This window comes from Leptonotus elevatus, chromosome 2, assembly GCF_054856555.1.
Source record: "Leptonotus elevatus isolate MCC_2025b chromosome 2, RoL_Lele_1.0, whole genome shotgun sequence".
Lineage (NCBI taxonomy): Eukaryota > Metazoa > Chordata > Actinopteri > Syngnathiformes > Syngnathidae > Leptonotus > Leptonotus elevatus.
In genome coordinates this window covers 4,375,979-4,401,878 of record NC_141240.1, presented here as the reverse complement: position 1 = coordinate 4,401,878, position 25,900 = coordinate 4,375,979, and the positions used below count along the sequence as shown (strand labels likewise).

The window sequence follows — 25,900 nt, the reverse complement described above, 5'->3', positions numbered from 1 at the left end:
TTGGTGTCACTGTTTTCCCAAATTGCGTACGGGAGGTCCAGACTTAACATGGCGGCGCGCAAAGTTTAACGTTCATTTTGTTTTCTATAAATACCACCTTTGGTGCAGTAATGTTCGTACTTAGAGTTTTGGCCTGATTTTGATCGTACGCAAGCTTTATAAATGAGGCCCCTGGTGTGCGTTTTATCGTGCTCTGCTTTGTAAAAACTTAACCAGTAATGTCAATGTTCAGTGTGAATTTGTCAAATTTTGACACATCATCTCTGATACTCTGTCACACTGTACTGGACTCTGTCACACTGTAGTGGTTATTATTAGAATTACAGACAAAAACTGTAATCTGCTCCACCAGGGGTATCAAGTTCATTTTAGCTCAGGGGCCACATTCACCCCAATTTAAGGTCAACTATGCTGGACCAGAATTTTGGTGACCACCTCGACGGACAACTAAAATGAGAAGATCTGGGAACTATTCAGAAAGCAGTTATCCTCTTGTTGAGGGAACAGCCCCCATGCCCCTCCAACATCACCCCAGTATCGCTATCCATCTGAGGTGTCATATCCCCAAAGGACTTGGATTCCCAAGAAAACCACACTAGTTTCATGCTCTCTGCTAATACAGGAAGTTATGTTCAGAAGTTTTATTGTACTGGTAAATTAAGAGGTGCTCTTAGTGTATCGTGCAGCATTTATTTATATATATATATATATATATATATTATATATTATTATATTTTCAGCCTCCATCAGCTATTTCTCCAGATCTGGGCTATAATAGTTTTTTATCTTACCCATCCATCCATCCATGCATACATTTACTACCGCTTATCCGTTGTCGGATCGTGGGGGCAGAAGTTTTAGGAGAGAAGCCCAGACTTCCCTGTCCCAAGCCACTTCAACCAGCTCCTCCAACGGGATCCCAAGGCGTTCCCAGGCCAGCCGAGAGACATAGTCTCTCCAGCGTGTCCTGGGTCGTCCATGGGGCCTCCCGCCGGTGGGACATGCCCGGAACACCTCTCCAGGGAGGCGTCCAGGAGGTATCCAAACCAGATAGGCGGCTCGACCCTGAGTCCCTCCCGGATGGCCGAGCTTCACACCCTATCTCTAAGGCCGGACACCCAACGGATGAAACCCATTTCGGCCGCTTGTATCCGGGATCTTGTTTTTTCGGTCACAACCCACAGCTTATGGCCATAGATGAGGGTAGGAACGTAGATCGACCGGTAAATCGAGAGCTTCGCCTTTTGGCTCAGCTCCTTCTTCACCACCACAGACCGATACAGAGTCCGCATTACTGCAGACGCTGCACCGATCCGCCTGTCGATCTCCCGCTCCCTCCTGCCCTCACTCATGAACAAGACTCCTCCACTTGGGGCAGGATCTCCTCCCCGACCCGGAAAGAGCACGCCACCCTTTTCCGTCTGAGGACCATGGTCTCGGATTTGGAGGTGCTGATCCTCATCCCAACCGTTCGACTGCGAACCGCGAACCGCGAACCACACTCGGCTGCGAACCGCTCCAGTGATAGTTGGAGATCATGGCTTGATGAAGCACCTGCAAAAAGCAGAGATGCTATACTGAGGCCACCAAACTGGACCCCCTTAACGCTTCGGCTGCGCCTAGAAATTCTGTCCATAAAAGCTATGAACAGAATCGGTGACAAAGGGCAGCCTTGGCGGAGTCCAACCCTCACTGGGAATGAATCCGACTTACTGCTAGCAATGCGGACCAAACTCTGACATCGGTCGTACAGGTGACCGAACAGCCCGTATCAGGGGGCTCCGTACCCCGTACTCCCGAAGGACACCCCCCCCCCCCCCCCCCACAGGACTCCCCGAGGGACACGGTCAAACGCCTTCTCCAAATCCACAAAACACATGTAGACCGGTTGGGCGAACTCCCATGCACCCTCGAGGACCCTGCCGAGGTAGAGCTGGTCCACTGTTCCACAAGATTCGACTTCCCGACAGACCCTCCTCTCCAGCACCCCTGAATAGACCTTACCAGGCTGAGGAGTGTGATCCCTCTATAGTTATAACTGTAGTATTCTTGCTCCAGATGCAGATGTGACTCTACCAGATGTGCAGCTTTCTGGTGGCCACAGCAGTGAACCCACGCCGAGTCCTGAAGCCCCGGGCCCTTCCACATCTTCTGCCTCCAGACACCATCGTGCACACCGGAGTGGAGGGGCTAGAGATGAGCGCTACAGATCAGGTACAAACAAACCACAAAGTTTCTGATGTAATGTTTATTATAGTTTACAGAATTATTTTCTCATTCTCTATATTCATTTGTTTAGACATTCACACTGAAGCTGTGCAGGCAGCGCTAGCCAAACACAAAGAAGAGAAGATGGCCCTACCCATGCCAACCAAGCGACGCTCAGCCTTTGTCCAGTCTCCTGGTGATGCCTGCACGCCTCCAGGTACAAACAACGGCTAATGTCTTACTCGCTTTAATATGCTTCAGGAGAGGTACCTTCAAGTTGGCACACATTTTGTCATGTTCCATGACACTGGTCTATCTTGAATTTATCACCATCATTCAAGCTTAATTCACAAAATAGGCAATGTTTGAGGTGACATTTTAGCATTTTTAATCGTCACAAGAATAAGCAGGCATTAACCAGTCTTAACTTTAATGATGAATGAGCGGGGCTAAAAAAATTTTTTCCCATGTTTTTAACATTGTCCATTAAGTCGGTTGCCCTATTAGGCCACCATGAGTCCCAAGTTGTGGTGGCCCTGCCAGAACTGGACTGTCCCTTAATTAAAACAGTACTTTATTCATAATTATGCTGTAAATGTAGGCCTACCAGTGGATGAAATTGTGAAACTTATAGTCTTAGTGGTCAAAATGCACGCAAGTACGAGCGATCAAGGCAGCCACTAAAAGAAATATCCACATTCTCACACAACTTGAGGAAAGTTTCTGAATTAGGTCATGTCGAATAACATGGATGTAAAATATATCAATATTGTGATTTAAAACAATACTTAACGTAATGTATATTTGTATATGTAGGCCTACTTGTCGATGAAATAGTGATGTCTGCAGACTCAATAATGCACAACAATATACACGCAAGTAGGCAGTGATTGGGAGCAATAGAATGGGGGTAAAAAGAGTCAAGATGATTGATCAATTTAAGCGAAAACAGGCAGGTGGTAACCACGGGCTACCGTTAATGTCAGACACATGTAACTGCAAATTGTAAAAAATTAAATAAAATAAAAATAGATATTGGATCTTTATGGTGCACTTGCGTATGAATATTGACCAATGACAAATTTCAAATGTTTTCAAATGTTTTTCTTTCCACCAGACACATCTTCTGCATCAGAGGATGAGGGTTCACTGCGCAGAAAGGCCGCTCTCAGTGCGGTGCTGGCCCAGGGCCTGCAAAGTCCTGATTACTGGATCAACCGTTCCGTCCAAAGCTCCTCCACTTCCTCATCGGCGTCCTCCACCCTCTCCCATGGAGAGCCGAAAAGTCAGCCCCAGCCCCCGACTCAGCCTGCCGCTTCTGCACTGGCCGATGTACTAGCACACACGCGCATCGGTAAACTCCCTTTATCAACAACACATGAATTGTTTGTTATGCTCTGTAGACATCTACCTTAGCACGCCCGCTTTGTGGTTGTCCATTAGAGAACTGTGTTCCTCCAGATGTGACATCGTCCTCCACTGCCCACGACAAAGGCTCGAGAATGGACCTGCCTCCCGCCGTCAGGGGCATGAGCCGTGGGCAGAGCCGTTCTAGCATGTTGGATACTGCTGATGGTAGATACACCGCACACACATGCATACAATCACACAAAAGATGTGTGTGCCTGTGTACATTTTTACTGTGAGAAATAAAACCCAGCAATCACTTCTTAACCAATTACCTTTATAATATCTAAGAAAATATAATTTGTTTCAGTAGTTCAATTCAAAATGTGAAACTACAGTATGTGTATTATGCAGATTCATTAAATATTTGCCAATTCCTACCTAAAAGTCTTTTTGAAAAAAAAAAATCTTATGTAATGTTCTAATTTCTTAAGATGGTGATTTTTTTTTTTTTGTCAGCTGAGCTACTCTCATCAAAACTTCCCAAAAAATAAAACCAGGAACTACTTCACACTGTGTGTAGTGACTCTATCAATAATGTTTCCCTTTTTTAATTGAGCTACTAAAATTAATGACATTTTTTTAAACCATTTTATTAATAGGCATCTATGGTGATGACACACAGTTGAGTGTGTTCAATTAAGTCAAGCAACATGGCGCTAATCACACGTATTTTTTTTGTCTTCTTTCTTTTGGGTCCATTAATCCATCTTGACTTTCATTTAAAAAGGAAAACGACAAGGTAATACAAGTGGGATGGGATGGGATGCCGAAGACGTCCGTGTCAGCTTGCTTTTCACTCTCCATGTTTGTCTCGTGACTTAGACTTAGACAACCTCCTAGGCTCTTTTCCCTTAATTCTCCGAACTGTGTCCGTCCAACTCGCTTTCAAATCTTTCCTGTAGCTGATTTTGACCTTGGCTGTGTGAGTGAGCGTGTACTACAATAGCAATGTGTGTGAGTTGCATATGTGGTTAATGTTTAGCTTTATTGGTTTCTTTGTTGATGGTGGTGGTTGTTTATGCAGGTGTGCCTGTCAACAGCAGAGTGTCCACCAAGATTCAACAGTTGCTAAACACGCTCAAACGGCCCAAAAGACCACCACTCAGTGAATTTTTCCTCGACGACTCGGAGGAAATAGTTGAAGGTGAGAAAATAAATACATTTATTTCATTTAGGGGTGTCAAAATTAGTGTGTTAATTTTGAGTTGATTTCAAGTTCCTTTAACCGCCCACTTACTTGGAAAACATGTACTGGGGGAATTCCAGTTGCAACGCAGCAGACACGTCCATGTCACAATTTAGCAGTATGAAAATTTTTATAATAATGCATATTTGTGGAGACTGGAGTCAAGTTGTATTTTCCAATTTAAAAAAAAGTACAGAATTTTACAAGTTACTTCATGTTAAAGATTAGCTCTTAATTATGCCATCTAGTGGCAGAAAAATGACATCAACACAAATCAATATCACTTATTTTTTTAACAGTACATTACATCTTTTTAATTTTAACTCAATTTTATGAATTATTATGAAATTACTGTATCAATGACTAAAATATGCAGCCATATTTCTATTAGTTTAAAAATTTGTTCCACTTTTATCTTAACAAGAGTAAGAAACTTAGAAAAAAATATTTTATTGTACATTTTATTGTACATTTAGAACAGATAATAAATTTGTGATTAATTGTGAGTTAACTATTGAAGTCATGTGATTAATTACGATTAAAAAAAATAATCGACTGACACCCCTACATTCATTACAACAAAGGTCACCCATACTTTTTGTCATGAACCTTTTTTTCCTCCAGTTCCCCAGCCAGACCCCAACACCCCAAAACCGGACGGTCGTCAAATCATCCCAGTGAAGGGGGAGCCTCTTGGTGTTGTTAGTAACTGGCCTCCTGCCCTGCAAGCGGCCCTTGCTCGCTGGGGGGCCACCCAGGCCAAAAGCCCCGCCCTCACAGCGCTGGACATTACAGGAAAACCCCTCTACACTGTCACATATGGTGAGCAACAATTTGTTACAAATTGTCAATAGTGGTAGCTCAAAGTTAAATGATAATCTGTTCTGTGAATGTCAATTTGGAAGAATACCTTTAATAGCAATACAGGCAATGATTTCATTGACAATATAATTGTCGTACTCGTGTGGAGTTTGAATGTTCTCCCCATGCTTGTGTGGGTTTCTCCCGTTACTCCAGTTTCCTCCCACATTCCAAAAACATGCATGGTAAGTTAATTGAAGACTACATTTCCCGTAGGTGTGAATGTAAGTGGGAATGGTTGTCTATATGTACCCTGCGATTGGACAAAAAAACATCATTATGTTCATGAGTGATCTGGTGACATGGCAGTTAACCAGTCGGCTTTTAGTGTGAGGAGATTAAGTTGTGATCTACGTCTTCAATCAGTGTTCCTTCTTGTCAAAGTTGTTTTACGCACTTGAAAATGACAGCTTCCAAACAGCGATGTAGAACTGGTTTCGACACCAGTTCTACCATCTGCGATGGTAGAACTGGTTTTAAACTAAGTTGTTTTTATCATGCTGTTGCTTAATAAGCAAATAAAAACAATTACAACTATTTTGCTAAAGAGATGACTGAAATCCACCTTGATAAATTGCGTGATGTCTTGATCGGGCTGCACGTGTCACGCGGCTTTAAAGCGGCTGTTCTGATTGATGTAGTGGCACATGTAAATGCCAGATTAGAATAGATCATGTCACATTTAAACAGCTGACCAGAGATCAGAATGACAAAGTCTGCATGTCAATCCGGCTACAGAAGATTGAAATTAAAATCCTTTGTACATAAGAAGCTGCCGGCTATTCCTATCAGTTTTGTGCAAGTGAAGAAAACAAGAAGAGTTAAAAAATAAAATAAAAGCGGTAATTTTGTTCAACATGCCTTAACAGAAGCAATGCTGCTGAATCACCCATATGACTGCTGCCCATCTCAAACTATCATGATGCTGATTCATTCTGAATGAAAGTACTTGGACACGTGAGCTTTTTTTTCTGCTTAGAGAGGAAGTCTGCTTACTTCACGTTATCCGTAAGAAAAAGTGTCACAAAAGCCAAAGCAAAGGCAAAACACACATGCACAGTTAATCCTTTCATGTTGGCTAAAATGAGGTCTAGTGCAGTTCGCTAATGGCTCATTTCGTATGATGTCATATATGGTAATGGCTCCAATTATAGAAATTTTGTTTAACTTTTTCACCAACGTTTTTTATTTATTTATTTTAGGCAAACTGTGGAGTCGCAGTTTGAAACTGGCTTACACGCTACTGAATAAACTAGGCACAAAGACGGAACCTGTGCTACAACCTGGAGATCGAGTAAGAGCATGTCGAATCACTGCACGTAGAGTGTACACACGTGACAGACATGATGTTATCTTTTTTATTTTTCCTAGGTGGCGCTGGTTTACCCAAACAGTGACCCGGGAATGTTCTGGGTTGCATTCTATGGCTGTTTGTTGGCTGAAGTCATCCCTGTGCCTATTGAAGTACCACTTTCAAAACAAGTAAGGACAATGTAATCAAGGTTCTAAAAAGACACGATCCCCTTGTCAGCGTCAAATTGTGCTAACCAAGTTCTAGATCATCGTATTCTTCTGATCCAAATACTAACACTCGTCAGGATTGAGGAAAAGATGCCGGGACCCAGGAAACAGAAATACCACGACATTTTGGAACATTTAGTCACGTTTCTTTTTGGTCAACGAAAATGAAGAGACATTTTAGCATAGTTTTTATTTTGTAAACCACATTTAGTCTCGTTCCTACTCGACAACAATATGGTATTACAGATTTAACAAATCATTATTGTCACATGACCAGCATTTTAGTTGCATCTCATCACCCTGATGTGATAAAGGTTTGTTGACGAATATATTTCGTCCTGATTTTCGTTGACGACAGCAACACTAAAAAGTCCTGCTCCTGCTCTTTCTCTTAGTCGGTTGTCGTGTCTACACTCCAGGGCTGAAGTACTCTAGTCCGGACTTACTCAACACTTTTTTTTTCAGTATTGTTCAACACTTTTTCTTTTGTCTGTGTTTTGACTGCTTGGCAGTTGGACTTGTCTATGCCTTCGGCCATTGGACGCACAAAATATTTTTATCGACTTGACTGTTTATATTTCTGAAAATTAACGGCCTCCTTCAAATGAAACTTAAAATATCATGATGACAATGATAGCAGTGATCTTCATATGCTGAACCAAACAATCATTGTGCATTAGGTTTTTTTTATGTATTCACAGAATCTGGGTGGGAATCAGCAACAGCAAACCTTGCTGCAGCAAAGCGTTCACGTTCATTCATTAGGTTTTCGTTTGGCGCTGTTTTGTAGCCACTTCTCACTGCTCACTGCAGTTTGCTGTTCCCGGGGGCCTCTCCTCCTTGTCTCATGTCTCTACTGTGAGGTCGACCACCATAAAGTAACATTATTTTTTAAATAGTTTTTGTTGTTTATCTGCACACAGGGTTAATAAAGCAAAAGGTTCCTTGCCATCTAAGAAGAGTGTTGAGCATAATTATAATGAAGTATCTCTAATTTTGTGGTCGTGGAAATAGTATTTCTCTCTCTTACGCTTTTCTCTTGGACTCGATAAAGGTGGACTTGACTACATCCCTGTTACGCACATACACGAACATGCACATGAGCATACACAATCACACAAAACATCCCTTTGACAGCGTTGGCAACTTGGCACTGGTTGATGAAACCTCAGACAATGCAACTAACAGTTAAAAAATAAATAAATAAAATCCTAGCCACCCTTGTGTGAGAACCACTATTTTCCCTTTTCCAACACACGTGATTCATCTGATCAGGATCATTATCAGGCTTCTGCCAGCTTGATTTTTTTTGTTTTTGTTTTTCTTTAAAGAGCTCAGTATTGTTCATTCGGTAATGTCATCATCATTGCTCCTTTTAAAAAAAAGATTTGTATGTGGGTGAGTATGTGTATGTGTATGTGCGTGTGTGCGTGCGTGCGTGCGTTAGTTCACCAAAAACCTATTTAAAAAAATCCCATACCGTTCACCTAAACCGAACACCGCCGTCATGAGACCCGAGGAAGGACCAAAGAAAACAAAGGAAAGTGAAATCCAGCACCGACTAGACACCACCCACCGGGCCACCAACCAGAGTTCTTCACCAACCCCAGAAACATCTAAATTCCAACAAATGAGGGAGACCTCAAGAGACCCAAAGGAGAGACTGAGGAAAGGAAGGAAGGACAAACGAAGCAGAGTGAGATCCACAGACACCAGCCTCCACCGATTTAATGACCTGAGGAAGAAGCAGATTGTGTCTGAGTTTCGATAGATGCTGGTGTGGTGGATCTGGCATGCATGAAAATCTCCACCAAAGAGGGGACCCGTCGACCCCTGCCAGGACAGAGCAAGCGCAAGACCCAGGCCGCGGCAGCGCCAAAGGACCACCCCCGGGCCCCGCCAGGGCCACCGGCCGGAGAGCAAACCCAGGAGCAGGAGCGCCCCCCACCCCAACACGGCCCGCGCCCCCAACGCAATGCAGCAGGACGGGGCACTGCAGGCCCGCCAGGCACCCCACCGGTCCACAGCTCCCGCAACCCCCAAGACCCCCCCGCCCCCCATCCACCCCAACCCAGGCCCCCAGACACCCCCCACCCCCACCACCTTTGAGCTTTGAGCTTTGATACTAATCAGCTGTTTTCTCTCTCCGTAGGATGCAGGCAGCCAACAGATAGGCTTCCTCTTGGGCAGCTGTGGCGTCAGTCTGGCACTGACCAGCGAAGTGTGTCTCAAAGGGCTGCCCAAGACACCAAATGGAGAGATCATCCAGTTCAAAGGTCAGGCAGTTCTCAGGCTCTCACCAATATGTACTAATGGCTCAGCTTTGGTTATACTGTACCGTATGTGCTTCCTGGGGACCTATTACAAGAGGTCATCATTAGAAAGACTACATTGTGGTGTTGATATTTGCTTGGCATCTCTATGTGAGCAGTGGGAACTGCTAAGTGAAAGCATTGTTTTAATGATGCCCATCAAGTGGTTTCCCTACTCCTTGTGTCAGCTAAAACTTGTTCACTTTCTTCAGGATGGCCAAGAATGAAATGGGTGGTGACGGACACCAAATACCTGACCAAACCTTCCAAAGATTGGCAGCCTCATATACCCACCGCAAACACTGACACTGCCTACATTGAGGTACGCACTGAAGGCAAATGTATTGTTCTGATCTTGTAGCTTATGAAATCTCACAAATGTGTAATTTAGTATTGAAATTACTGGTTGACCTACGCTTCTTGTCTAAATATCGTTTGTGTGTGTTTCCATTCATTACAGTACAAAGCCAGCAAGGAGGGTACCGTGATGGGAGTGGCTGTGTCCAAGATCTCCATGCTGACTCACTGTCAAGCACTGACACAGGCCTGCAACTACTGCGAAGGTCAGTTTGTAATGAGACAATATTTAGGGACGGGATTTAAACGTGGCGTTGAAAAGGGCCTAAGCAGCAACTAGGTCCTATTTTTATTTTGTAGGCATTCTAATTCCTCTTCTTCTTCTCCTTCTTCCTCTTCTATGGCTGTGTCCGAATGTGCACACTACTTCCCATATAGTGCACTACTAAGGGAGGGGTCACGCCATTTTGTAGCGGTGTCGGAATGTCCAACAGAAAAAAAAATGCAGTGTACTCAAAATTACCCACAATGCACTTTAAAAAGTAGCGAACATTGATGGTCACTCAACCGGTTGATATAGACCACAATGCATTGCGAGTATGGAAAAAAACAAATGGCGCGAGCGACAGCGCAAGCGAAAGAATCAAAGCCATACATCAACTATATATTATGAAAATATAAAATTTGTTTTGTTTGAAAATATGTACAACAAAGGAAATAAAATACAGTTTTAACATATTTTTATTCACAGTAAATAGTCTGAGATGTATGTGTGATTTGTCATAACAGGTACGGACGGTGGTCACGTGAAATGCGACTAGGAGCAATAATATCACATATTAACTATATAGTGTGGGACTATAGTGAATTAGGAGTTTGAACATAGCTTATCTCTTTTTTTTCTTCCTCTTCCTTTCTTTTATGTATGCTGCTCCTGATGAATCACATTTAGGGATCTTAACATGCACGAAAGCTCACCAAACTAAGCAGACACAAACTAAACGCTCACCTGCGTGCTGCCGTCTCAGGTTGACGTGTTCATGGACGAAACCAAGGGACTTCCTAATTTTTCGTATAAATAGCGCTCTGTGGCGCGCTTCTGGAGGTCATGGGACTATGGTCTGAACTATAGTAGTAGTTGCTGAACCTTTTGGTGACAAACTCATCTCTTTTCAGCAGTCAGCGAGGGGTTGTTGTTCCTATATGAGTCCAGAAATGCAAAGTATATTTCATTTTACATTACCGTCTTCATGCAGATTTTGCATACAGGCCTCATCGACATTTGCTGCCAAATTATAGCAGTTGCCTTTATTAGGGGGACCAAGGCGCTTGAGTGGCCATCTTGTCTCGTTCTGTCTAATGGGCGGTCATGTGACTGTCACATGACTAATAGAAGCCTTCTAATAATTTTAAATACTTTTAATACTAATCGTTATAATATTATTAATTTGAAAACACAAGTACAATATATGTACTATCCCCAAAATGTTTTCTTCTTTTTACTATGACAACATTGAAAGTGACGCTGTTGCCATTTTTAGACACCCCCGGATACCATCACTGTAATACCGCCCAACCCTAATTCATATAGATTTTTTTTTTAGCTTCTTGTTTATACTGTACTACATGTATGCATGTGAGATGTAGTTGTTATTTTTGTCTGCTTGGGATCACCATCCTCAAATTCTACAGCACAATATCTATGACGTTTAATGTGTGGCCTGGTTAATGACAGAATTGAGCCATCGAGGATGTACAGTTGTTGGGCTATTAACTGGCTTTAGCATTAGCCACTCACTCTGGCGTCAGTTCAGGCTGTTGACAAGTCGACTAAGAATGTGCGTGTTTTTACTGTTTTTTTTTGTCACAATATGTCCCAATAAAGCGATTGGAAGAGACCCAGTGGCTGTTTCCATCCTCCCACCTTTTTGGATTGCAATTTGTTGTAACTCGCAGTGGTAGGCTGTATTGAATTTGCTTATGATGTGTTAATGATGCTCCACTATTTGAGTAGGACTGAATCAGAATGACCAACACTAACAATGATAATTTTGTCGATGGGCGCCTATTTGGGCACTTAATTGGGCACCACACGACACTAGACAAAGCATTAGCTCTCATTGTGTGTGTGTGTGTGTGTGTGTGTGTGTGTGTGTGTGTGTGTGTGTGTGTGTGTGTGTGTGTGTGTGTGTGTGTGTGTGTGTGTGTGTGTGTGTGTCTCCAATTTGCTAATTGTGTTGCTTATTTTCATCTTAGGTGAGACTCTGGTCAATGTGTTGGACTGCAAAAAAGACATGGGCTTGTGGCATGGCGTCTTAACGGTAAGATAAGTGGGGCCATTTGTCCTCTCTAGCCATGAGACTGGTAGGAAATCCCAATATTGACAATGTGCATGTGGTCCTTACAGAGTGTCATGAATCGAATTCATACCATTACTGTGCCGTATTCCGTGATGAAAGCCTGTCCCATGTCCTGGGTGCAGAGGGTGCACATTCACAAAGGTTTGCCTTCATCACTCTTCTTATGATAGTTGTCTGTCTATTGTTTGTCAGGGTGCATCATGTTTCTTGTCATGTCACAGCCCGCGTGGCCTTGGTGAAGTGCCGTGACCTTCACTGGGCAATGATGGCCCACAAAGATCAGAGGGACACCAACCTGTCCTCCATCCGAATGCTTATTGTAGCCGATGGGGCAAACCCATGTGAGTCGCATCCCTTTTTTTAACGTTATGTAGACATTTTCTTGGTTTAGTGATATAACTCTTTTCCACCTTTGTTTTATGCTGTTAGGGTCTGTGTCATCATGTGATGCCTTCCTGAATGTGTTCCAGTCTCACGGTCTAAAGCCTGAGGTCATCTGTCCATGTGCCACCTCACCTGAAGCTTTGACGGTGGCCATTCGCAGGTACAATAGGGTTCATATTCTCCCATTTGTCTAAGAGGGAAAAGGCATGTTGTTGTGCACTTTTCTGGCTGCGCAGATTTTTCCTGTCAAATCTGGCCTTGCGGGCATTCCCTGGTCAACCTAAAGGCTTTTTCCTCTTATGCACATGAGACTTCAGTAGGTCAAAAGTGCCCTGGGAAGGTCAAACTTTTTATTAAGCTGGGATGTAGTTACATTATATGCCACACATACTTTTAATTTACAAAAAGGAGATGCCTCGTTACCTTGTGGTATGAGTGAGTGACAAGAGAATCTTTGCTTCTTCCTCTTCGGGTGTAACCTCAGGTGCCTTTGCCGTTTTCGTCAACATTGTGGGTTTTGTCGGGGAGAAAACTTGCAATGATACACCACTTCTGCGTCACCACAACACCACTAGCAAGCTAGCACAATACAGTATTGTATTGTACAGGCGACACCACATGGAAGAGTTTTATTGACAATATCACACACTTAGCGAATCAAGACATGCATTCATACACTGTAAAAAAATCTAACAAACCAAAAAGCACGCTGTATAAAAAGCACTGTAAAAACAGTCCAGTTGCAATCAATTCAATGCCCTGAGGATGAAACGACTTGGATCCGTCAAGCCTGTGGCTCACATGATCTCCTCTCCTATTGCCTCCGCTGCAGACCCGGTGCACGAGGAGCTCCTCTGCCAGCCAGGGCCATCCTCTCCATGGGCGGCCTGAGCCACAGTGTGATTAGAGTGAACACAGAGGACAAGAATTCGGCTCTCACTGTTCAAGACGTCGGCCACATTATGCCTGGAGGTTTGTTCACATGTGCTAACTTCTGACAACATTGTAACACAAAATGTTGCCATACCCAGAATTGATGTTCTGAACATAATTTGTATTTCAGCTCTGATGTGCATCGTGAAACCAGATGGCTCGCCTCAGCTGTGCAAAACAGACGAGATAGGAGAGATTGTGATCAGCTCCCGAGCGGGTGGCACCATGTACTACGGTCTTCCTGGGGTCACCAAGAACACTTTTGAGGTCTGTCCAAAACCCAAATCGAAGAGATCATCTCGACATGAAATGTTTTTGTTATCCAGAAATTCTTATAAAAGCGAAACCAAGCCCTTTTATTTGAAGACACACACCTTTTTAACTGCTCATAACTACACTTGGAATGTGCATTTCAGAACACACGGGAAATTAAAATTGGGTATAAATAATTGCACAAAATAAAAAAGATTGGCTGCAAATGGTGCCTCTTTTGTCAAGTTATAACACTTCTTAGAATTTATATACTGCAATCTAATGTGTTGCCCCTTTAGGTGATCCCTGTCAACCAATCTGGAGCGCCTTTAGGAGAAGTTCCCTTTACCCGAACTGGTTTACTTGGATTTATTGGCCCAGTAAGTCCCATACAGCAAGAAAAAAAGTACGGACAGTTAGTATACGTCTAGTAGGCGCTGAGATGCTCTTTGTGTTCTTCCAACAGGGCAGCCTGGTATTTGTTGTGGGCAAGATTGAAGGGTTGCTGATGGTGAGCCGGCGACGCCACAGCGCTGATGACTTGGTGGCCACCGCTCTCGCCGTGGAGCCTGTCAAAACAGTTTACAGGGGAAGGTGGGACAATGCATGCTTGATAATATGAAATGTGTAATACTTCATAATTTGTGTGTTTTTTCATCCCTCTGACTATTTCTAGGATCGCCGTGTTTTCAGTGACGGTTTTTTATGATGAGAGGATCGTGATTGTGGCAGAGCAACGGCCTGATGCCAGTGAGGAGGACAGCTTCCAGTGGATGAGTCGAGTTCTGCAGGTGTGTAAAGGTCTCTCTCCTTCACAGTGGAAATGCCTCAGAAGTTTGGTGATCCAACAAAACTTAGGTGACATATAAGCCCCAAAATTCTTATCATTTTGGGAGTGACATGCCGTCGGTGTACTAAACCTCATTTTATCACGCATCAAAGGAGGAACTCTGTGTGTTTTGCCATTCTTTCTCTTTGTGTTTTTGTAGCACTTTTTCTGAAATGATGACAGAAAAAGAATATCCCATTTGCGTGAAGAAAGCAAACTTGGGCTTAGGATACAACGATACAGCTTTTGCTGTAATGGTGTTACTGGTTTTCATTTGGTGGGTTTCTACTTCCTGTTTTTGTTACATTGCTGTTGGCTTGATTAGGCAGTATTGAGCTGAGTTTTTTTTCTTCTTTCTTTGACCTTCTGCAAATGGCACCGTTTTCTAAGAAGGAGCATTCATTTCTAATAATAAATACACACTTGCTACTAACTTGCCACTGACTAGCTAGTAGGGGTGCAACGGTTTCAGATTTTGTTGTACGATTATAGTCTGAGAAAAAAACTGAATTTTTACGGTTATTCTTATAGACATAAAAATAAATCACATCAGCGTTCTTTGAAAATGTTTATTTTTTAACAACAATAAATAACTGGAAAAAAAAAGTTGCTGCCTTTTAAAACAAATACAGCACACAAATAAGTAAAAAAAAATTTTTATTTTAGTTTCAGAACTTGAAAAGCTCAAGTTGGCTTTAACTTTATAATAATTTTATATACTGAATACTAAAATTTAAAGTATGGTTCTGGACACTAGGCATAACAAGTACCAAGTAACATGTAGCCTCTTTTTCTTTCATCTTAAAAAAATATATATATTTTTTTTTCTTTCATCTTTCAATTTCTATTTCAATCATACTTTCAGGTGAAATGTTCGTCCACAGCTTTTAAACAGGCGTTTTGTGCAGTTTACCGCTACACATGTAGGTATTTTGCAGCCAAATGCGTATGCCGAGATACTTTTCTTGGGAATCCCAAAAATGGCGGCCCCGCGGCTTCAAAAGTCTCGGGCCGAATTTGTCGACTGCATGACATCACTCCCGGCGTGACTCGACAGCACGCATGGCCTTGCATATGAATGGATTATCAATGCTGCTTTTTGGTAGCGCATTGACTGACAGTCCATTCATGTGTAAGTCCGTGCGTGCTGTCAAGTCGCGCCGGTAGTGACGACATGCAGCCGACAAATTCAGAGGACCCAGCCTTGTGAATTTGGACACAGCTTATGTCCAAATCGACAAGTTTTTTTTTCAGAAAACCCTCAGTGGGACAAGTGTTGGCCATTATTTCTTGGAATTTAAGACGGCCAATTGTCATTGCACTTTGGCATTGCAAATGTGAAGGATAATTGATTGCTTTGAATTTATTTGAACAGAATGTTTACTGATAAAGGCTACTTTTATCACTATCCTGCGAGCATGAAGGTCTCAGAGAATGTGGGCGTGTGTTTAGGCGGTGCGGGGGTGGGTCCGCACCTGATGACGTCATAGAGTGAGTACCCGCTCGTTTTCTCGGACTGGGAGGGGCTGGTGCTTGGAAAGCAGAATGACCTAGAATTTCTCATTGAGGGGCGAATGGAGGAAAACACCACTTCAGTGATGTTTTTGGAGAGGAATTCGCATTTTAACATGGCTAAAAGCTCCAAAAAGTTGATTTTTCATGTTACTGACCCTTTAAGAGGAACTGACATTACTACAACAACGCACAGTCTCCGTCTATCATCGAATGTTTTCATTGTTTTTTTTTCTTGCAGACAAGCATGTTCTCTCTTCTACCCTGATCTCCCTCACTCCCTCCTCCTCATGCTCATAGGCGCCACTTTCACCTTGCACATGCAGGCAGAGACTAATTGACAATTAGTCTTTTATTGACAATCATGCGCGGGCTCTTTGAAGTGAATGATGAGAAGCTCTGCCTTCATTTCTGTTTCATTTGCGACTGACAGACATAACAATAGTTATGTCTAGGCGTTGGAGTTTCTTTTGCGAGTCATTGTTTATTAATGAGGAACAAATGACCAATTTTGACATGCAAACCTGTTCATTTCGAGATTTGTGCAATGATGCACCTTCTCCCTACAGGCCATTGACAGTATCCACCAGGTGGGTTTATACTGCCTTGCACTGGTGCCTGCCAACACCCTCCCAAAGACACCCCTCGGCGGCATCCACATCTGTGAAACCAAGCAGAACTTCCTGGAGGGAAACCTGCACCCTTGCAACATCCTCATGTGCCCGCACACCTGCGTCACCAACATGCCCAAACCACGGCAAAAACAGCCTGGTGAGTTAGTTAAATTACGCCACTCGACTCAATTGAATGATGTGGTGTTGCTCAAAATGACTGTTTGCCATCTGATCTGTGCAGTGGACGTTGGTCCAGCATGTATGCTGGTGGGCAACCTAGTGGCAGGAAAACGTATTGCCCAGGCTACAGGCAGAGAACTGGGTGTGGTGGAGGACCAGGATTCGATTCGAAAGGTACCACAGAATAAACATTGACTGTGTTCAAACCTGTTAACAATGTTGGAGATATATATACTAAATAATATGAAAGTAACTGAACTGGACCTTGTCTAACGGCATTACACATACTGTAAGTCGTGAGGACTAGAACAAGGGAAAACTGCATACCTACAATTGAGCAAAATTAGACATACATTCATTAGGGTTACAGGAGATAATGGACTTTTCAATTTGAGAGTTGGTTCATTGGGAGTCAGTACTGGAAAAGCCCATGTCTAATAATTTGTTTTTCAATGTGTAAAGAGCAATCTTTCAGTCATTCCCTTTTCAGTATTCGAGAAGCAGTCATAGCAGAGGGACACAGAGGGACACATGGAAAACAGGCTGTATAGGGGTACTCACGAGGACCAGACTTGGACATCTCTGTTCTAGATTATGTAGTGATTGGGTGTAATGCAATGGTGAAATGTAAATGTTCTCATGGGGCTGATCTGATTAACAGAGAAGAGCATGTAAACGGCAGATCGGAATAGATCATGTCACATGTAAACAGGTGACCAGAGATCTTCCTTCGGAATGATTTCAATCAGAATAACTTAAAAGTCTCCATGTAAACCCGGCTAGTGTAATCTCCAATTTTGGTATGCACCAACTCCAAATTGTAAGGCAATCACAAAGACTTGCACTTACTCTTATTAACTCATTTGCTCCCAAAAACGTATAAATATGTTATATTTTAAATGTTTTAAGTGTCCCAAAGACGTATTTCTATATATTTTTTAAATGTTTTTTTCATGCTAGAGCATAAAGAAGGCTTTGATGCAGCCTCAACTGCAAAGAACGTTTGAAGAAATGGTAATTATTACACAAACGGCTAGCAGGTGGCAGCAGAGCAAAAAGAGATCAACCAGTGCCATGTTGAAAAAAGCTAATTTACTCACAATTCTAAATCATTTGTGAATAATGATAAAACTTAGCTATATTCTAATGCTAATTGCTGCAAAACGGAAACAGATAGAAATATACATTGTTTTTCCTGATGAAAGAAGAGACTATAATCTTTCTTTTGGTAGGTTCCATGTTTTTATAGCAATAGAACACAATATTGGGAGTGAATGAGTTAAAATGGATAATATTAAAATTCTAACTTGGATCTTCTGAGTTGATGAGGAAGTGAAGTGAAGCAGTGGACGAATTGGAGAAAAATTGAGGCGGGAGAAAAAGGAAAAAAAAGTATCAAATTAACAAAAGAAAGTCTTGAGGTTCTCCTTGTTCAGGATTCCGTAGCGGATTCAGATTACATACAGGCTGCCCATGGAGTAGTGCCTATGTCGAGCTGGCATCCATAGTTGTTGCAGCACTTAATTCCACACAAACCTGGGGACCAAGCGAGACAAAAGAAACTGTTTACGTTTGAAAAGCTGATGGAGTTGTCATAAATAAGATATCACATTGACATAGTCTTCAATGAAGAAATAATTTCTGTAGTGACTAGATTTGGAAATATATGCGCTACTACCGGTATTTTTAAACATACATTAGTAGTCTGATGGATCTGATCCTGGATGTGTGCTGCGTAATGGATAGTGGCTGTGAATTGTCTTTTTTCAGCATGTTTTTAAGTAGCTGAGAATATTTTACAACCCCCACTATATGGCTTGTTAGCAAGTGCAGATGGTCCCAGCATGACCTGGCAAAACAACCTTCTCCGGACATAGACACACTCTTGGTGTGTGTGTGCGCGTGCGTGCGTGCGTGCGTGCGTGTGTGTGTGTGTGTGTGTGTGTGTGTGTGTGTGTGTGTGTGTGTGTGTGTGTGTGTGTGTGTGTGTGTGTGTGTATACGCGTGTGCGTGTGTGTGTGTGTGTGTGCGCGGGTGCGCACGCGCGCCTCTGAGTGAACATTCACAAACAACCGTCACATAGTCACTGTCATAGATATAGGGTTGCTTTCATTTTATGTGTCTCTCTGTTTTCATATAAATTAGCTTTCATGTACCAATTATCCATCAGTATAAAAGTCTGTTCCACTCCCTTTCAGCACCAGTTCTTATCTGATGCACTCCAATCAAGAGCCTTGACTGACCCGGACCATATTCTCTATGTGCTGCTGAATGCAAAGGTAGAGTAAATAAGTACGCAATCATCCAAGTCATCTGTGAAACAACATGGTACTGAATTAATAGGTAGTGTGCTTGTTAGTGTTGCACAAGTAACACAATGGCGGGAACAGTGTCACTTTTTGCTGTAACGCAGCAATGTAAGGCATTACTAATCAATTGTGCTAATCTTAAACCCAGTAAAATCTCAGTAGCATTCAAACTGTATTTTTTCCTCAGCTCTCTGTAACGTCATCGGCTGTCTCTATTGTAGAGGAAACATTGGATGGGAGACATGACAATCATTCTAACAGTATTACTAATTGTTGGTGTGAATTCATGATACAGACCAGTATAATCACATACATTGTTTTAGTGAAAGCAACTCAAACACTTTAGTAGTGTAACAATTGTTACACAGTAAGATTCTTCCGAATACAAAGTGTGTCCGAAAATTTCCCTGGACTGGTGTCACGAGAAATATATTTGAAACCCAAACTACAAACTATGAGGTTTCCTCTTCTGACGATCAACAGCACAAAAAAAAAAAAAACTACCTGACCTGGTTCCGTGTGATGTATTGTTAAACCCCTTCTTTCCCAAGACGAGGACATTGTCGTCAAGGCGATCCATTTTACTCTCAATATCAATCTTAAACCCAGTAAAATCTCAGTAGCATTCAAACTGTATTTTTTCCTCAGCTCTCTGTAACGTCATCGGCTGTCTCTATTGTAGAGGAAACATTGGATGGGAGACATGACAATCATTCTAACAGTATTACTAATTGTTGGTGTGAATTCATGATACAGACCAGTATAATCACATACCGCTTTGCAAGTAAATGTTATCCATTATTTTATTTTATTTTTTTATCATAACTTATATATATATTTTTATGTGTCAAAGTTGAATGGACAAAGATATGACTAAAATAAATATTTTGGAAGAGGCCTAAAAGCAACCACATTCTACATTTTATTTTAATATGTGGCTATGAAAGCATTATTATTCATATTTTGTAAAAAGCTGCAAAAGTTTAATTGAAAGTAGGCCTGATGTTTTTCTTTTCATTTATTAAGTGTTGTTTTTACAATTTTGTCTCGCTAAAGACATTGACGTATGCCATACTTTAAATATACTGCAGTTGTTTTAGTGAAAGCAACTCAAACACTTTAGTAGTGTAACAATTGTTACACAGTAAGATTCTTCCGAATACAAAGTGTGTCCGAAAATTTCCCTGGACTGGTGTCACGAGAAATATATTTGAAACCCAAACTACAAACTATGAGGTTTCCTCTTCTGACGATCAACAGCACAAAAAAAAAAAAAACTACCTGACCTGGTTCCGTGTGATGTATTGTTAAACCCCTTCTTTCCCAAGACGAGGACATTGTCGTCAAGGCGATCCATTTTACTCTCAATATCAAGCTGGCCATGGCGGCGAAACTGTGTGACGGATGAGTACATCCAGGATCGCATACAGATGTGGCTGAGAATACTGGGAAAGTAGATTAGACTCCAGGGACCAGTATTTCAAACATAATCCACCCAAATCCAAAATCAAAATATTTCCATCCATCCATTTTCTGTACCGCTTGTCCTCACAAGGGTCGCGGGGGTTGCTGGAGCCTATCCCAGCTGGCTTCGGGCAGTAGGCGGGGTACACCCTGAACTGGTTGCCATCCAATCGCAGGGCACACAGAGACGAACAACCATACTCACAATCACACCTATGGACAATTTGGAGTGTCCAATTCACCTGCCATGCATGTTTTCGGAATGTGGGAGGAAACCGGAGTACCCGGAGAAAACCCACGCAAGCACAAAATATTTAATCCTGAAGATTGAAATCCAGATTTGGAACTCCAATCCTGCCTTTAATCCAGTATTAAATCTGTATTTGGTGTTTCAAAACTTTAGACACAAATCTGGATCAGTTTGATCATGAAAACAGCATTAAATTAATCCCACTTCGGGGTAGGATTAGAGTGAGTTTCACGTATACTAATCAGTAAATACTGTAAGTATCACTTGCATTTCCAGGAATTAATAGTGAAAATAGATCTTTTTTTCATAAATGAAACCCCATCATGGACTTTTTTTTAATGGAACTGGAATATTCCAAATTCCACAAATATACCCCCAAAAAATCCAAGCAATGACATAAATTGCTTCAACCCAAAATGATAACAACAGCAAAACTTTACGTTTCACACTACAATCTGTTCTGCATTTACTTTTTATAGTAATTGTAATTTTTACTTCATGTGTTTTTGCTGAAGCATTGTAGCATTGTAGAATTTGCAGCTGTGCTCTCTCACTTTCCATCTTGAGGAGTTTTTGGGAGGCATGATCATCATAATGTATTTTCTGGCATGGTCTTGTTTAAACAGAGAAGTTTAAGGGAACAGACTCCGTGCAACAACAAATATTTTGAATGGTTATTTTATACTTTTGCATTTGATAAATCAATTTATCGTAGCCTTGAGATCTACAGAAGACACTTTCTGTTTCCTGTCTGTGAACCTAGAGGGAAGGGTGAGACTAGGGGTGGGATGGATTTGGAAATCTCAATCCAAAAGGATCAGAATTATTGTGAACCAAACCAGCAAAGTTTTTAAATACTAGGATAGAAAATCCTGATCCTTTCAATCTTTATTTAACCAGATTAAAAAAAACACTGAGATCAAGATCTCTTTTACAAGGGTGACCCGGCCAAGAGGTCAACAGCACACGTCATTAAAACTGAGTATATGCAATAAGGTTAAATACAATTTTTGCAATTGCATGGCGTCTTAAAATAGAGATCATGAATGTTTAAGCACTAAAAAAAATCATAAGCACAGGCACTGTTTAGTTGTTTCATGCTGTTTATCAGTCAGCGTTGATCAAAAGGCTCCAAGGACCCATTACGGTCAGGAAACTGGGATTTGGAAATGTGGTCTGTTTAATCTATATTAAATTATTTAAAAATACTGGCCCGAGGGGATTACTTTGAAGGGAAAAGCCTTTAGTTTGTAATTTGGATTGAAATACTGTACATGCATTTCTGACACACCTCGTACATAAATATAACCCTAATTTAATACTAGCATTAACATCAACATAATACTGTAAATGTAATTATGTTGCCAAATGGTAGTTGATTGTACTTCCTGTGTTTTGGCTGCAGGGGGTGGCGGTGTGCACGGCCACCTGTGCTCAGTTGCACAAGCGGGCAGAGAAAATCACAGCCACCCTTATAGAGCGAGGAGGCCTCAACACCGGGGACAACGTGGTGCTGCTTTATCCCCCAGGTGAACAAATAATGCATCAAATAAAATGTTAAACATATTTTGACACAAGAATGTCGGATTAAGGTATCTGGTAACTAAGGCATTTTGGAACTAAGTGCTCAGTATTGGCAGTATTATTTTTATATTATGTAAATATTGTATTTTAGTGATCAAGGTGTCTGTACCTTATCCCCCTCTGTATGCAGGCATTGACCTGATAGCTGCCTTCTATGGCTGCCTCTATGCCGGCGTCATCCCTGTGACTGTGAGGCCGCCCCACCCTCAAAATCTGGCTGCCACTCTCCCCACTGTCCGTATGATCATTGACGTGAGTTTGTGTTACCTTGTTCAATAAACATATTTGATAATTGATTATTATTTGCTTGTGTATATGTGTGTGTAATTGCTTGCTGTGTGTTCCAGGTGAGCAAAGCATCCTGCATTCTTACCACTCAGCCTCTCATGAGGATCCTTAGGTCCCGAGAAGCTGCCGCCAGCGTCAATGTCAAAACGTGGCCCACAATCATCGACACAGGTGGGTCATTTACATGTGTTTACAGAACTGGTAAAAAAAAACCATTTACAGTGGAAACTGAATTTAATGAACTAATAAGGCTTGTCACAATTATGCCCAAACTGCTATTTTTAGAATAGCAGACTGCACATGTGCAGCGGCCATTTTGCTTTCTGACCAACAACTGAGCCAGGCAAGTGTATTTGTGCGAGCCAAAACTTAAGAACCGACTCATTATTTCATCATAATTATCCTTAACAAACGTGTTATGGATACAACAAACTTCTCCTGCTTTCGTGTCTGCCAGTGTGTGACTGGCAATATGACAACTGTGATCGAATGAAGGGAGTTTTCTTCATACCTTTCCCAAAGCTCGGGAGGAATCCAAAGAAATGTCTACGCTGAGTCTAAACATGTAAGCGGTAGAGATTTATGTGAAAAATGTCACCAAAGTGTGCTCTCTACATTTGGTTGATGGAAATGGGCCAACCGTTGAAAATCCAGACCCAATACGAGCGACTTTAACGTCTGTGCAGGTACGTTTATCGTCTGATTTCTCAGTGATTAGCCATGTTACAACATGCTCGACACTACACATCATGGTGAATTGTAAATGCACCAAACAGACCTCGAGTTTACCTACAGAGGCCACTGCTGCTTAAATGTGAAATTGAATATGTTTGAAAAGATGGACAGTACTCAGGTTCATAAATGTACTTGAACTTGTTGAAGAAATTGTACATCTTAGAGTACTTTTATTATACCGTATGTTTTTTCTTGTACTTGAGTAACTTTATATTGAAGTATCTGTATTCTTACTACGAAATCTTAAAGCGGCTACACCGCTACAGGTATTTTAACCTGAACCTTCATAATCTGTACTATTGATTTTTTTATATTACAATTTCTTGCAAAATTTCAGGATTTTTACAATCATGTAAGCCTTGCAGTAAATCAGGCACCTACGCTCTTACAATGAGTAATTACTCACAGTACTCACGTAGTTATGCAAGTGCTTTTTTAACTCTTACGATACTTCTTTTAACTTTTACTTTTAATTTTGGAATGTAACATTACTCTTATTTGAGTATAAATATTGGTTACTCAGCCTTTGACATGCTAATCTATCAGCGTTACTGAGATGTGAGCAGTGTCATGGTGTCACCAAGCCATTTTGTTAATAAAAGTAATTAGGCTGAATGTTATATTGGCTTTTTTGGTATTAAATGAGCATAATCTCATATAACTTTCAATATCTCGCTATTAGGTGGAGAAAATAGAAAAACAGGAATCAGTTGCTGGACTTGACCCCCGCTTTGTTGCATCTTTGATATCATACCATAAACTAAGTAGCTTTTGATTGACTGCAAGCTGGTCTATGTGCAAACAGAGTAGATGGAGCAGCATATTTATACAATAAATAATAATCATTATTTCCTAGCTGGACCATTATCAAAACGCAGTCATCGTTTTCGTTGTCTCGCTTGCCACTGGAATAAAACGTGTGTGTGATCGGGTTTTTTGTTTTTTGTTTTGTTTTTTTGTGCGTCATCACAACATCCTAGTTATGCCGGCGTTGCTTCAATGAGAAACGTCTTTTGATTCGAAGTATTGAGCCAAAGTGAGTCAACAACAAACAACCTTCAAACACTGTGCGTATACGCGCTACGCAGGATGGTCGGTCACCCAATGAGTTGAGCGATATCCATTGCTCTGGCTGTGGGCGGCCGCCTAGTAATTTTGAACGCAGGAAAACCTTGCCATATTAAGGAGGAAACGCGACGTAAAGGTGACGTCATTTAAGATCAGCCCTATTGAGGAAAGGGGTTGTCCTTTAGAGCGGATTGGCAGTTTACATCGAAGTTCTTTTTTTTGTAGTCTAAAATTGGCCAAAACATTACAAATTTTTTGTAAACAAATAATTGCTCAAGTTGCTGTTTTAAAACTTACACTTACCATGTTGGCGCTTCGGGGAGGATAATGTTATGCATCTGGTCACATTCATGAGCCACGATGTTAATGCTATCTTTTTTCCCACATCCGTTACAATTAGATGCAATATCTAAGGGCTTTGCCAAAAAAAACCACAAAAAACCCCGACTGTGTACCATAAGAAAAGAGCATGTTGAAGAGTGTGTACACGACTAGTGCTTGAGTAAAAAACAGCCATGTAAACGAATAGGTAGATACGACATTCTGTTTTTGAGCTGCGTCTTATGGCAATGCTAAGCTAATGTCCATGTTTTTCATTGACTTTGATGGGAACATCGACACTGCTGACAAGACATGTACATGCATTGCTTTTGACGCAAAAGTCGCCCCTGCCAGAATGGCCATCACATGACTACGCTTTTTAGCCTGCTCCATCTCTGTGAGTCTGTTCAATGACAGCAGAGCAAGATGGAAACACGTGACCAGTGTGTTTGTTGATGGCACTGTGGCGAATTGCGGCCAATTGTGAAACAAACAGATGTTGAAAGGTACTTTACAATGGAGTGTTTGAGAGGACAGGACACTATTCTTTGTCCACTGGGTCTGGGGTCCGTTGGTTGCAAGTCCATTAAATTGAGGCTCCACTGTATTTGAAAATAAATGGACACAGTTTGGTAATTTTCTCTCTTCTTAGATGATCTACCCAGGAAGCGGCCACCACAGATTTATAAGCCCCCAACAGCCGAGATGCTGGCTTACCTGGACTTCAGTGTGTCTACCACAGGCATGTTAACTGGAGTAAAGGTAACGATTTTCACACCTTGAATAAAAATCCATTCTTTATACTGTTGATTAGATAAATAATTGTGAGCTATACTGTGTACCACGTCATGCAATTAGTCAATATTGTTTTATCAAAGTATTGCTGAAAAATAATTGTGAAAACGTCATCACACCTCAGCTCTTGCACATCACTAGACCTCATTTCAACCTGTATCAATGCAATAACTCTGCGTTTGTGACTAGCTTTTCTTTTGGATTTATATGACTTTTCTAAGTAGAAA

At 41.6% G+C, this 25,900-nt stretch overlaps 1 protein-coding gene across 9 annotated transcripts in view; it reads left to right on the top strand.

Annotated features, from left to right (window-relative positions):
- dip2ba (DIP2 acetate--CoA ligase B (putative)a) overlaps positions 1–25,900 on the top strand; it is a 65,150-nt gene that overhangs the window by 27,295 nt on the left and 11,955 nt on the right. For 2 of the 9 annotated variants that reach the window (XM_086067840.1, XM_086067844.1), the window contains exons 3-30: positions 2,059–2,214; positions 2,300–2,425; positions 3,326–3,562; positions 3,652–3,783; positions 4,346–4,357; positions 4,643–4,762; positions 5,429–5,626; positions 6,868–6,959; positions 7,037–7,147; positions 9,339–9,462; positions 9,711–9,820; positions 9,959–10,061; positions 12,052–12,116; positions 12,203–12,296; positions 12,377–12,496; positions 12,585–12,699; positions 13,372–13,511; positions 13,603–13,739; positions 14,024–14,104; positions 14,191–14,318; positions 14,401–14,515; positions 16,635–16,836; positions 16,921–17,033; positions 19,058–19,138; positions 22,288–22,411; positions 22,597–22,718; positions 22,814–22,925; positions 25,531–25,640. In XM_086067840.1, coding sequence (XP_085923966.1) covers positions 2,059–2,214; positions 2,300–2,425; positions 3,326–3,562; positions 3,652–3,783; positions 4,346–4,357; positions 4,643–4,762; positions 5,429–5,626; positions 6,868–6,959; positions 7,037–7,147; positions 9,339–9,462; positions 9,711–9,820; positions 9,959–10,061; positions 12,052–12,116; positions 12,203–12,296; positions 12,377–12,496; positions 12,585–12,699; positions 13,372–13,511; positions 13,603–13,739; positions 14,024–14,104; positions 14,191–14,318; positions 14,401–14,515; positions 16,635–16,836; positions 16,921–17,033; positions 19,058–19,138; positions 22,288–22,411; positions 22,597–22,718; positions 22,814–22,925; positions 25,531–25,640 — 3,380 coding nt within the window. Of the gene's footprint in view, positions 1–2,058; positions 2,215–2,299; positions 2,426–3,325; positions 3,563–3,651; positions 3,784–4,345; positions 4,358–4,642; positions 4,763–5,428; positions 5,627–6,867; positions 6,960–7,036; positions 7,148–9,338; positions 9,463–9,710; positions 9,821–9,958; positions 10,062–12,051; positions 12,117–12,202; positions 12,297–12,376; positions 12,497–12,584; positions 12,700–13,371; positions 13,512–13,602; positions 13,740–14,023; positions 14,105–14,190; positions 14,319–14,400; positions 14,516–16,634; positions 17,034–19,057; positions 19,139–22,287; positions 22,412–22,596; positions 22,719–22,813; positions 22,926–25,530; positions 25,641–25,900 lie in introns of all 9 variants that reach the window. The other 7 variants (XM_086067842.1, XM_086067843.1, XM_086067841.1 and 4 more) reach the window with 5 other exon arrangements.